General features: G+C 37.5%; 1 protein-coding gene across 1 annotated transcript in view; it reads left to right on the top strand.

The window, feature by feature from the left end:
- Positions 1-11,990, top strand: part of LOC122352526 (leucine-rich repeat transmembrane neuronal protein 4) — an 87,009-nt gene extending 75,019 nt beyond the window's left edge. Inside the window, exon 3 of the mRNA XM_043249959.1 lies at positions 9,768-11,990. Within this exon, the coding sequence (XP_043105894.1) occupies positions 9,768-10,106 (339 nt within the window). The 3' untranslated portion in view covers positions 10,107-11,990. The remainder of the gene's footprint in view (positions 1-9,767) is intronic.
- Positions 11,991-13,682: the final 1,692 nt, after the last annotated feature.

Raw genomic sequence — 13,682 nt, 5'->3', positions numbered from 1 at the left:
AATCAGATTCCAATTAGTGGATCCGTGCCGTTTGTGTGTGCAATTTGCATCAGACAGCCACCGAACAGGTTGTGGGCGTACCGTCTGAAGCCGACACCAGAGTAGAGGTGGAGACAAGCATACTGAACAGACACATAAATAAAAGCCACGCGAAGATTCGGCGGAGCGGAACCTGTTGTCTACAGCTCCATTTATTAGAATTAGGGATTTGTCCGTTTACAAAAGAGCAGTAAATTCTTTGTATTTCTTTCTCAAGAGCACCTTAAAGCAGAAATCCAGGACTTAGATGCACAGGAGGTAGAGACAATCCGCATCGATCCTTTTCAAACAGAAGCATCTTCAGTAAAGGCTTATCCTGAGTGCTCTTTTCCAGATAGAATGCCTCGTTTCGGATAATCTGCCTCTCTGAAATGAAATCAGACGGGAGAGAGAAAGCAGAAGGGAAAGAAACAAAGGCAGAGACAGAGCGAGGTCTTCACACAGGCCTGGCTTCGGTCCAGTTCACGGAGGCATGTCTGATTAGCCCCGGCTTAAAAAGGCCCGTTCACACACTCCTTTTCAATATCCCTGATTAAAAGTTGACAGGGGCGGCCGCCACGGAGCCAAAAATCCTTTTTACTTTTTGGAAATGTTCATCAGCTAGACAGAGTGAAAATGAAAGTAGATTCGGACGGATGGACACTGCAGTTTTGGGGCGTGCAGACGGAGCTTACCTCTTCAATGGATGATGGCGCGGCGCCACAGAAAAAAAATGGAGGCAGTCCTAGATGTGTCAGATCTTGTCGTTTCTTTGTTGTCATCAACACAAAATTGATTAATCGCTCAAAGCTTTTGTCCAGTCAGCTGAGACTTCAATCCTTCTTAAAGGGACAGTTCACCCCAAAATTAATATGCTTTTATTTTAGTGGATGCTTAATTCAAAATTAAACGCCCTTAAAAGAGCAAATAAAAAATCACTCCCCACCCCCCAAAAAAGCATAAAAAATATATATAATATTATTGTAACATTGACTTTTGTAATACCACAGTGGATTCTCTGCAGTAAATGGATGCCATCACAATAATTCAATAAATGATTGATTTGTTTTGACAAACATGCAGCTTTTTGCTTCATGTGACGTTAATCGATCAACTGGAGTCGTGTGGATTTGATTGAACAAAATTGATTAATCGTTCAAAGCTTTTTTTCAATCATCTGAGACTTCTTAAGTGGACAGCTCATTTTAAAATGAACATGCTTTTATTGTATTAGACGTTTTGTTAGAAATAAACAGTAATTAGAAGAAAAACACCCCAAAAGTAACCTTATTGTAAAAAAAAAAAATCAATCTAATTAACTTTTATAATATACACAAATACAATTGAAACATGCTTCACTCATGAAACAAACGGAATTTCATTATTAATGAAATCAGTACATTTTAATTTTGGGTGTTTTGTTTTTTTTTTCTTTCCTGAAAATATACCCTTAAGCCATACATGGTGTAGATTAGTTGTTTCATGAGAACAGATTTGGAGAAATGTTGCATTGCATCACTTGCTCACCAATGGATGCTCTGCCGTGAATGGGTGCCGTCAGAATGAGAGTCTAAGCTGATTTCTAATTCATCGAGTAAATCCATCTCGTGAAGTAAAAAGCAGTGCGTTTGCAATAAACAAATCGACCGCTGAGGTATTGTTTTACTCTTTTAAACCTCTTTCTGGGTGAACCGTTCTTCTCAAAATACCACCGTATAACATCTCTGCCAGCACTTCCCAAAAGATGCGCACGGGCCTTTATTGGATGAATGCAGATAAGCCTGTCGGTTTTCTGACAGATAATGTATGAGTTCATCTGTTATATAAATGGAAAGCAAACACTTGTCACGGTTACTTCATCTCCAGATTCCCTTTTCTCTCTTAAACATGTTCTTCCCCTCCCGCTTGTTTAAATTTCATGCTGCTCAGGCGAACTCGCCCTCAGACATGTGTTTTACTTCATTGAAAGTGTGTCTGGTGTCTTTAGTGTCACACGGGCTCCCCATGCAACATCTGTGTCATCTTCCTCCACACGGCACAGCCACATTAAATTTTCACGCACCCTGATGCAACTCTCACACGCACATGCATGCGAACACTTTTAAGCCCTATCAGGGACGATTTAAACTCTCTCGACAGTGACAAAAATACTTCTGCCAAACCATTGTGAAGATAATTTGTAACTACGCGTCCTGCTCTGGTGTCTGTTTGCTGCTTTGGTAAACAAACTAAAAGGGACGGTTCACCCAGAAATGACAATTCTGTTGTTATTTTCTTTCCCTCATGTTTTCCGCGGAACAAAAAAAGTAGCAATTTCTTAAGACCTATTACACAACTCTTTCCTTACATTGTAGTACGGAGTGACTGCAGGCTGTCAACGTCCCCAAAAAAGACCAAAAAAAAAGAGAGAAAACACCTGTTGGAAAAAATAAAACACCTGTTGCAGCATAAAAATAGTCTAGGTGACTTGTGCGAGACACATACCATTTTTTTTTTTTTTTCCATTTTAATTCCTAAGATTGCACCTTTGCTTTACTTCTCCTAAATTGCAACTTTAGTTGTTTATTATTTGTTAACAACTTTATTTATTGTCATATAATATTATTACTATATTAAAAAAAATTACCACTTAATAGCAAATCGACTGTCTATGTATGTATATATTGTATTTTTATTTATGTATATATATATATATATATATATATATATATATATATATATATATATATATATATATATATTCCTTTCATTATTTTTTATTTTTTATAGTTTATAGTTTTTAGAATTTTTCATTTTTGTCAGTTTAATTTGTAGTAATTGTGTTTGTTTGTATATATTCATATTTATATCATATTTATAATCACTTTATTTTGTCTTTGTTTATTTAGTTAGTTATTTAGCCATTTATTAATTTACTTTTTTTGTTTTTATTTATTTATTTACTCCTTCAGTCTTTTATTTAGTCCCTTTATTTATAGATGGAGCGCCGCTGGTCCAGGTGTTTAAATAAAACAGCTCTTCTGCGCTACATACTGAAGAACGAATAATGATAGAAGATCACAATTTCCACCAATTGCGCCACATTCACGCTCGCACGTGTGTGCGAGCATCCTCTCTCATGTCGCTGTGCATTTTTCCCATTACATGCAGGCTGTGCTTGGAAACCTGACTGATTTAATATTGCTTATCGCACTTGTCACCTTATTAACTAAAGATCTAGCGTTTTCCATACCGCGCACGCTTAGCTATAGCGGGATGACTCATGCATGCAGATGGTGAATGTCTTTCGCCTTGTTTAGCATTTCAGACATGGTAAATACATTGTTGCCCTGATTTTCCTCCTCCGTGAATGCACTGCAAATGCACTGCAGTAATGTTTACAGTAATAGAAAGGTTTTGGCCTGAACGTTAGGAAAATGAATCCTATAGATTCCTTTACGGGGGTTGGTAGGCAATCTATTGTCCTTTATTGTCAGCTAGTTGGCACGTTTCTAAGGCCAGCAGCGTGCGACAAATCAAAGTGTTAGGTGGCCTGTGTGGCTGTAATATGCTACGTGAGCGTGCTTATTTTCATAACTAGCGGACAGGGCAGGAGAGTTCCCTTTTATGCGCTGAAGTGACGAAGACGCCGTGTCGCTCACATACTGATGAATCCCTGCTGTCACCGTCAGCCGTAATGGACAAACAGCCCAGCGCTTGACTGTAGTTGGCCGTGGTGTTGTCTTCTGGGTAATGGTGCAGGAGACAGTGAGTTAAGAAACATCACAATATGCACCACTCCAAATAAAATCACCAGAGACCGAGAACAGAACAGGAGATTCGTGACAGACGCCGAATGCAAGGTATTTAAACCTCATCCAAAGGCATTATGGGATTGTTTTCAAGCTGTAACAGATGACTGATGATGTGTCATACAGTGCATTACCAATAATAAAAAGTTAGACTATTGTAATATAAACAGCTTATGAAGCATAAAAATGGCAAATGACCATGAGGCAAATAAGAATGGCCATGATAAAAACATTTTATTTCTTAATAGAATATTTTACATATATAGATATACTGTAGATATATAAATGTTACAAAAGATTTCTGTTTTAAAGAAATGCAAGAAACCTTATATTTTTTTAAATCATCAAGATTTCAAATTTTTAATGAATTAAAATAGAAAACATTTTATTGTTGTCACTGTATTTAAAAAACTAATATATATATATATATATATATATATATATATGTGTGTGTGTGTGTGTGTGTGTGTGTGTGTGTGTGTAAATTAGTATTAGTTAGCTGTGAACAGTATATTTTGTATTATCTTTTGAATAAAATATTAGATTTTTCATTATTTAAAAAATTATATTTTTCCCTATTAAATGATAATAACACAGTTAATACACAATTAGCAATTAGTGTCATGTCCTTAACCCATAAGTCGCAGTTGAGCTGTTCCTTTAAGGCACAGAAACCCATTACACGGACAGTCTGTCCCTTACAGCCGTTTTTCATTCGTGTTAAATTAAATATAGTGTCTACCCTGACTAAGGTCCACGTCTGTCACTTTGCCATTGCTGAAAGGTGTAGTTATGACTCGTCACACACCGTTTCTCTCTATCTCACACGCACACACACACACATTAAGGTTAGATTTATGTCTCTGCACTCTTCAGAATTCACTGAAACAGTTAGTAGTTAATATAGTATAATTAATCAATGCAACTTCACTGAAGATCAGTTGGGAGTGGCTGAAGGAAGAAGTGTGTGTGTGTGTGTGTGTGTGTGTGTGTGTGTGTGTGTGTGCGTCTACCAGAAGTAAACGTAGCTTAATGGAGTTGATTTGAGCAGGATAGAGTGAAGGAGTGATATTACGGTATCACTGAGTGCTCATTACAAAGGTTTGACTCTCTCTGAACGTAATGTTTGCCTCAATATACAGGATCCACCCTATTTATCATTTATATGTCTCTTCATTTGCATAGTCCACTGCACTCACGGTAGCATAAACATCCATGTCTAAATATTTGTCTTCTCAGTTGAGCGCTCTTTACCTCTGACACACACCGGAGCTCAGCACAGTGTGTGACCTTGCCACTTCATCGGAGAAGATGCAGTCAAAACAGCTACTCAAAACAATCCACTTCCTTAAGGTTCTTTAATTATGCATACTGTACAAAACTAAATCTTATTTATTTATTTTTTAGAATGAAAATCCTGCTTTTTGAGACAACAGCCAGTCGTTGCATATGAGGCATTTTACTTTGAAATTCTTTCCAACGTTGGGGGCAACAAATGATACGTATGGCTGTCATTTTAATATATGTCCAACTTTTACTGTTCAAAAGTATTTTATTAAGAAAAGATTTTTTTTCTGAAAATATGCATAACATTGATCTGGACTATTTTAATATAATTTCTGAAGGATCGTGTGGCACTGACGTGATGATGCTTTATATCACAGGAATAATTATATTTGCTGAAAATTGCGTGTGTGTGTGTGTGTGTGTGTGTGTGTGTGAAATCAAATTTATGTAGGCTTGGTGAGTATAAGACAGACACTTTTTTCAAAAATATAAATCTTACCCATCTCAAACGTTAGTGTATAAAAGGATTTATATAAAAAGGTATATAAAAAAGGCAATACTGCTGTATATTTTTTGGTAAATACATCATTTTAAATAACATTAATATTAATTTTAAACAACGTGTTTCAAATTTTAAACAATTTCATGTGAATTTTCTTCGTTGTGTTCATTGATTATAAAACGGCAGCAAATCTCATCTCAATCTAATTGGCAACAACGTAAATATGCTCAAATGAACATTTTAACATTTTAAAGTCAGCAAACACAAAAGTATCTAATTAAATATTTGGAACGTGGCGGTTCCAAACATCTGTGACAGACTGCAGAAGAAGAAATTTAAAAAAACTTATTTTGAAGGTTCTTTCATTTTGAAAACAATGATTCTCCTTCTTTCTCATTTATTTTCTATTTTTCTAAGCCACCTGGGGCAGTGGTTTTGGCAAGCGCTCATCTCTTTCTACCCTGGCACCTTTTGATGTTTATGAGGGTCCTCATAGACTGAAGGTTGGACCCACCTGTGTCCTAAACACACTGATGAATCATAAAATACAACAAGGTCTTCTGCCATCACTTAATAGCTCCGCTCACAGTCTCTTCCAGTGTTTTTATATATATATATATATATATATAAGATTGCAGTTTCTTTGTGAATGATATTGTCACCTGGACTGATATTCTCGATCAGACAGGCCAGTTAATTAGCAGAAATTTCATCACCAGCCGATAACCAATCACAAAAATCTTTAGCTTATTAGCAAAACTTTGATGTGTTTTCAGCTTTTCTCAATTAAATAAACACTGCGTAATTCGAGTGATTATAACGAAATCAATTACAAGCCACAGAACAAACGAAGTCAACAGTGCTTAAAGTTTCATGTAAAAGCAGAATCGTGTATTCAAGTAATCAAATGCGAAATAAACTACTTAAATTATTGGCACGGTCTTCACTGCATGACTATTAGATACAATGCATTAATATTTAATGCTCCCGGAGTTTAAATGAGAAGCAGGCCTGCAATTAAAATGTGCATGTTAATTATTTAGCTTTTTTTAAGGCCTGGTTTTGTGTTCACATTTGATTGCAGAGGCTTAAATCTATCCATCCAGCATCAATGAGCCGTTATCTTTTGTCTCGTCGATACTGGTTTTGATTAATATTAAAAACAAGTGCGTAACATACAGCAACAGGTCTATTAAACTGCATTAATACGCATTTTATGTACATATGCATTGCTGCATCTTGTCGGGCATGTGCTTTTCGGGTGCACATCAATACAAACGCACGTCATGTGTGTATAAAAATGTATAAAATGTACTTTCGGCATCGCTTGCAGTGACCCTACAGTACACGACCGTCCCTTTCTTCCTAACAAATCCCATGTGACTCTAAGTAAAGCAGTTTTCATTTAAGTAGCTGTGCATTCTGCTGGTGCCCATGCAAAAAGCCTTTCGCTCTGCTCTGGGGAATGTGGGGAAGTGGATTAATTGTGGCATACAAAGAGCTTTAAACTCGAGCCGCTGACACAACGCATCTCATTATCACTTGAGAGTCGGCCCCGCATTTGACGTTGTTTATTTATTTTGCTTCCTGTCAGGAGTCTCTTTGTAAAACCTCTTCGTCTGTCACACCGGCAGAGCTCTCTTGTCAGTAATGTTCACTTAGTGCTGGTGGCGGTAATCGCGCTCAGGTCGCTCTTCACTATCTCTGAGCGTTCACTAATTCGCTTCCTTTAAAAGCAATGAACTCCGGTTGTTTCAGCTGATCTGTCAGTGCGTTATCGCGTGCGTGGGATTGTACGAGGGATGAGGACGCTGCAAAAAAATTGTTAATCAGTCATTTTTTTCTTGTTTTTTGGAAATTATGTACTGTATAAAATCCAGTCATAAGTCAAATGGGTATATATATATATATATATATATATATATATATATATATATATATATATATATATGTAGCAATACGCTGTATGGGTCAAAATCATTCTTTTGTGCCAAAAATCATAGTAATATTAAGTAAAATCATGTTACATGAAGTAAATATACCATAAATACGTCAAAACGTATTTTTTGATTAGTAATGTGCTTTGCTGAGAACTTCATTTGGACAACTTTTAAGGCAGTTTTCTCAATATTTGAATTTTTGTTAATTTTTTTTTTTTACTCAATTTCAAAAAATGCCCCTTAGAACTGTTTTTATAGTCCAAGGTCTCTTAAAATCATATGATTTACTTTTGTGAAAATCAGATTATGTCGCTACTTAGTTAAACTCACTATTTAATAAATGTTCAGTTTGTGAACTGGATAAATGGGTTACGATGTTTTATTTTTTTTGAATAACAGTTATTTAGAATAATTAACGTGAAATAAGAACGAACAATGTTTCTACAGCATTTATTATTATTAGTTAATGCTTATCTCAGTGTTTGCATTTACATTATCACTTTTATTAACATTTATGAGCAAAAGTTAAGCAGTACTATACAAATATTCTGATTAAACCAATAGTATAATGCATTAATAGTTTATGTTAGTTAAGGCATTGTTTCTATTGGTTCAATGGAAATTTCAAAAGAAAAATTCAAGAATTGATTAAAACACTTGAATTTGAATAAACTGCACTGAATTTGATTGGGAATGTTTTTTAAAAAACGATAAAGATAACTTGCAATAATCCACATATGTGTTTCTGTTATAAAGTTTTCTTAAACAAAGTAAATGTTTTGGAAAAATCAAAATATTTTTGCAGTACATATGAGACAGCCGCATGTGGCATGTTTCTCCACAGTGTCTCTCCCGGAGTCACGGCATGAAAAGGAAAGGCATATTTGCTTGTGTCACTTATCATAGGAATAGCTGCAGCAGTCTGTGCGGGGGTTCGCGTGCGCGCGTGTGTGTGTGTGTGTGTGTGTTCTGCCTCTTGTGTATACACAGAGTGAGTCACCAACGAGCACGGCACACACTGGGAAGCAAGACAGATGCTGGGTTTGCACTCGGTGTAAAAAGCTATTACCCCTACCAGCGCGGTGCCTCTTTGAAAACGCGGCGCCACGAGGCAGCTTCTAAATGCAGACGGAAGCAGAGCTTAAAGAGGAAGTCGCGAGTGGGCTGAGAACGATGTGGGAATGAGGGATGTTGGAATGAACTCTGTGTGTGTGCATGTCTCTTGGTGGTAGAATCATTATCGGAGATATTTTATGACTATTTAATGACTCTTGTGGTGAGGGGGTGGTTTAATTACTCTAATTAAAGGGATAGTTCACCCAAAAATGAAAAAATGTCATTATTTACTCGGCTTCATGTCAGTCCAAACCTGTACGACTTTATTCGTCCTTGGAACACAATACTGTAGACGAATTTCAGATGAATTTCCTGATTGCTTTTTTTCTATAAAAGGAAACTGAATGAGGTTCCAACATGACAAAAAAACATCACAAAATGTGACTCATGTGCAGTATTCAGAGTCACACAATAGCTTTGTGTGATGAAATAAAGACCAAAATGTAAGTCATTATTCACTGAAAGTTCACTGTAATTCACTGAATCATGAACTTTTTCAAATCTTTTCAGTGAAACTTTAATGCATTTCCACGCTGAATGATTCATTAATTCTGTGAAAATTCTGCATGGAAGATGTAGAAATGTGTTTGTGAACAAGTCATTCTTTTGAATTGGAGCTTTTCGATGAAACCTTAATTCAGTTCCAGTCTGAAAGATTCATCCTGTGCAATCTGTTCATGAGAAAAGTAGCAATGTCTAGTTTGTGAGCAAAACATTGATTGAAATTGGAACTTTTCGAGGAATCATTGTGAACTAATTTTTCACTGGATATTTTATCCTAAACGTAATTTTTTCTTTATTTATTTCGCTTCTTTTGGAATATCTTGACCTAAATTATACACTGAAATTGTTTAGAAACAGTTTTCACTCGTAATTTGAAAGTTACATTGAATTAGTTGTAAAATTCTGAATCTTGAATCTTAAAAAAATTTCTTCGAAATTTCTCTTTTTATATCCTATGGAAAAAAGAAAGTCATGAGTGTGAGCGAATAATGACAAAATGTTAATTTTTGAGTGGACTATCATTTTAATGACTATTTAATGACTGTTAATGACTTAATTATTCTAATTAGGGATCCTCAGCTCACTCTTTCTCTCTTTAACCCCCCACAGGTCCCTCACCAGATGAGCACTCTGACCTTCTACAGGTACGAGCAGCCCATAGTGGACTACTGCCAGGCTCATCAGCCCCTGCGGCTCAACATGAGCTACGAGGGTCCGCCACAAAGCCTGGAAGGACTGGAAGAGCTTCCCCCCCGCGAGAGGAGCACCATCCAGACTGTGGCCCTTCCTGCAGTGCCCACCATCAACACGGGCACCACGGGACCCTGCTCCCCGCCCGGCCAGAGAGCACCCATGGAGGGGCCCAGCATCCCCTACCCCACCACAGAACGCTCCATTAACTATCCAACAACAGAACGTTCCACCAGCACCCTCACTTTTAGACGCTAACGGCTCCGCTCGCAAAGCAAGGCATGATGGGTAATTTCAAAAGAGGATGTGCCTGGGCGGCGATCCACATTCTGCCGGCATTAACGCAGCGGCACGTCCGAAAACTGTGCGTACTGCTGCGCGCTAACTGTTTCTCTCGAATATAGAGAAGTGAAAAACATTCCCACAACATCGCTGGAGGACATGAGGATCTGGCATACGGTACACTTTCATTGTGGAGTGTAGTGTATCCTGGAAAATGGGATTCCATTCGTCTTTTTCCATCTTTTCTTTGTTCCGACTCAAAGGCCCGTACACGTTTTGTTGTCCCCGTTCTGCTCAATGGCAAATTGAAATCCAATGCAACATGCATGAGACGTTAAACGTGGCTTTGGTTTCATTCAGCCCGCGCTCCGTACCGACGCTACAGGACGCCTTCTCTGAGGAGTAGATAATGGTGATTCTCTCATGCTGAGTGAAGAATGAATAGGAATGTGCAATAAACAAGGTTTTTTTTTTTTTTTACGCGGGAGAGAGTGTGAGAACGAGAGAATGAAAAGAAACAAATTAATGTTCACCAGAGCTCAAAGGCCTCTCGCTGTTATTTTCATTTAGTTGCCAGGGAGCGCTCATAAATGCTGTCATTATTTGATTAAAAAGACAGATCTGTCCAGACATGAGCATGTCAGATGGAAGATCTCTTGAGTATAAAAAAAAGCATTCATTAAAAGTGAAATGAAGTCTCACGGGGCAAGGTCTTTTAGCGTGCACATGTACCAAAGATCAAGCTTCTTTAGATGTACATATAGCTTGTGTTTCTTTTCAAAATGTAATCAGACTAATCAGTAGTATGTGTCTAATGCATACTGTAATGTGCGGGCCGCCGGAGTTTGACTAATTTTCAATTCTGTAGAATTCAATACGGAAATGCAGAGTGAAAAGCATCCAGCTCAGTGTTTGAACGCTACATGTTAACTAGATAGAGTATGTGTGTGTTTGCTTGTGAGTGTGTATGTGTTTTTTAAGTTTAAAAGCTGAAGTGTGTAATTTCTGAACCCAGTGGTTTCCCTTATCTGCCATTGGTCAGACAAACGGAAAGTCATGCCCCCGAACTTACGCCATTGGTTGAGCCAGTGTTGCTATGTTGGCTTGTCAAAGTGTTTAATCAAACAATGTTTTGATAGTGCCACAGTGTTTACATGTGTCTTCAAAGCCAACCGCTTGTTCATACTCGTTATTCAATACTAGTTGTCTCTGCTTTTCGCTAAAACGCCAAAAAAATTACACACTTCAGCTTCAAGAGGGAGGAATCAAAAGAGGGCGGAGCAAACGTCCCTCACTCGGTTAGCATGTTGGAGTTGCCATACAGTGGCGGAAATATCTTCCTCGCAAGTATGCAAGGCATCGCAAGCGCACACAAACCTCCAGGTGGGCGGTTTTATGCTGGGCGTGAGATTGCAGAGGTGACTAGCTGTATGTCATTGAGGAGTGTGTACTAACTCGCTCAGCAATATTTTCCTCAAACTGTTGCTATTCTATGACAGTAATTGACCTAAATGAAAAAAACCGAGAATGCTGACAATCCGACGCATACTTGAGTTTCTGGCAGAGGACAATGTGTGAAATGGAGCTTGGCTGGGAACGCTTGCATGCTTGTGTGGAACATGTTTCTGACCAAAACTTATCTTTCTAACCCATTTTCAAGTGGCTTTCCGATGATCTAACAATATCAAAGCCTGGTTCAATATTAAGTATTAAAGAGCTGAATAAAACATTATTTTCTTAGGTTGAGTTCAGAAAGAGGTGGTCAGTCACCTCAGGTCATGGAGCGTTAACCAAGAAATTTTCTGACTCCTGATGTCGCTCAACAAAGTAGCCACACGGATGAAATAAAAGCAAGACTTATGGGAGACCGGTGACGATTGTAATAGCAATTTTCCTATATAACTCAGACTGCTACCAATCTACATGTCATGTTTTGATGTAAGAAACGTATATATGTGCCAACTGTAATAGTATCATTACACTGAATTTCATACAAGTAGTCCGAGTGTTATGGGTTCGGTTGTGACAGTGACTAGAGGCAATCATAACACACAAAAAATGTTTATTAGCCCATTGTATCCCCAATACGACTACACATCAAAATAATAACATTATTGATTTGGTATGTAGTGCTGTTACTGAATCGTTTTCCTATTAGGTGATGATCTTTTACATCTTTTAAAAAATATATATATATATATATATATATATATATATATATATATATATATATATATATATATATATATTATTTATTTTTATTTTTTTTAATTAATAATAATAAAGTTAACATTTTTATTAATGTTTTCATTTAGAGGTATAATCCTAGACAAGGGAGGAAAAAATAAATGTTATTTCTCACAAAGTCAAGCGATCATGCTTTTCCTCAGGCAGAAAGCAATCTCTACTGAGCATATGCTGAATAAGTGTTACAATAGCCTCCGGTCTCCCATAGTCATTCGAGGGCCTGTTCATTTTTAGTTCGAGTCGAGATTAAGGCAGACCAGATGCTCCTGTGTGGTTTTTTTGTTTGAACATCAAACTATTACTAGTCTAATAGACTTCTGTGGTCGTACATTAGTCACATTTCACTGATTCTGTATCACTCAGTTTGCTGTTTCACTCACACGTTCAAGAAACTCTCGCCATTGTCCAATCGCGTAAAAGTTCTGTTCGGTTTTTCTTACTTTCAACCTTAAAAGGACTTTGAGAATATGGAATTATTGCCTGTAAACACAGATTTTTTTTCACCCTGTGTGCCTGTGCGTTTGGACTTTACACAATGAATGTGGACATGGTACCTCACCAACGGTCAGTGTGGATACAGCAAATTTCGACCCGTTCAAGGCCTCCGGATCAATGACAAAACGCCACCCGTCTCCTCAGAAACCACAATAACTGCTTTGACCCCTCCAGAACCCTCATAAACTGGCATGTTTATAACAGACACTGATGGATAAAACGCAATGACGTCACAGGAAATGTGCTGGCGAGGTAAGAAACGGATTTCACACTGTCGTGTCTCAATCTCTTCAAGAGAAGTGACGCTGTCAAGACGATCGAAGACATTTCGAAACGCGTCCTGACGGTTTCCGGCACCAGTTATCTTCGTATGTTTATCTTGTAAATAGAGAGTATAAAGAAACATATTGTTTTGCTTCTTTTGACACAAATTTTGTGAAAAAGACCGAAGCCTCAGCTGTTTAAACGCGCACCCTGATCAAAGAATACGCTTCTCGAGAGACTGGATATGACCCCTCATTTGGAAGATTGATATTTTTCTATCTGCCGTCTCATTCGGTTCTGCATCTCATTAGCGTCATAGATTTTCTTTTTCTTCATATCACTTTACTGCTGACATCTGTTTGGGAATAGAAAGATTAATATCAGTGCTCATTTAATGCCATATATTCTTTGACTCTGCTATGTGCCCTAACCGTTGTGATCCTCTCTCTCTCTCTTTCTCTGTTTCTCCTCAGTTTGTATTTTCGAGACACCCAGGCAAAATAATATCTACTTGTTCAATGAGAGTGGCTTGTACTTTGCTCCGAG

The sequence above is a fragment of the Puntigrus tetrazona genome, chromosome 10 (assembly GCF_018831695.1).
Source record: "Puntigrus tetrazona isolate hp1 chromosome 10, ASM1883169v1, whole genome shotgun sequence".
Lineage (NCBI taxonomy): Eukaryota > Metazoa > Chordata > Actinopteri > Cypriniformes > Cyprinidae > Puntigrus > Puntigrus tetrazona.
This window is presented reverse-complemented; position numbering and strand designations above follow the sequence as displayed.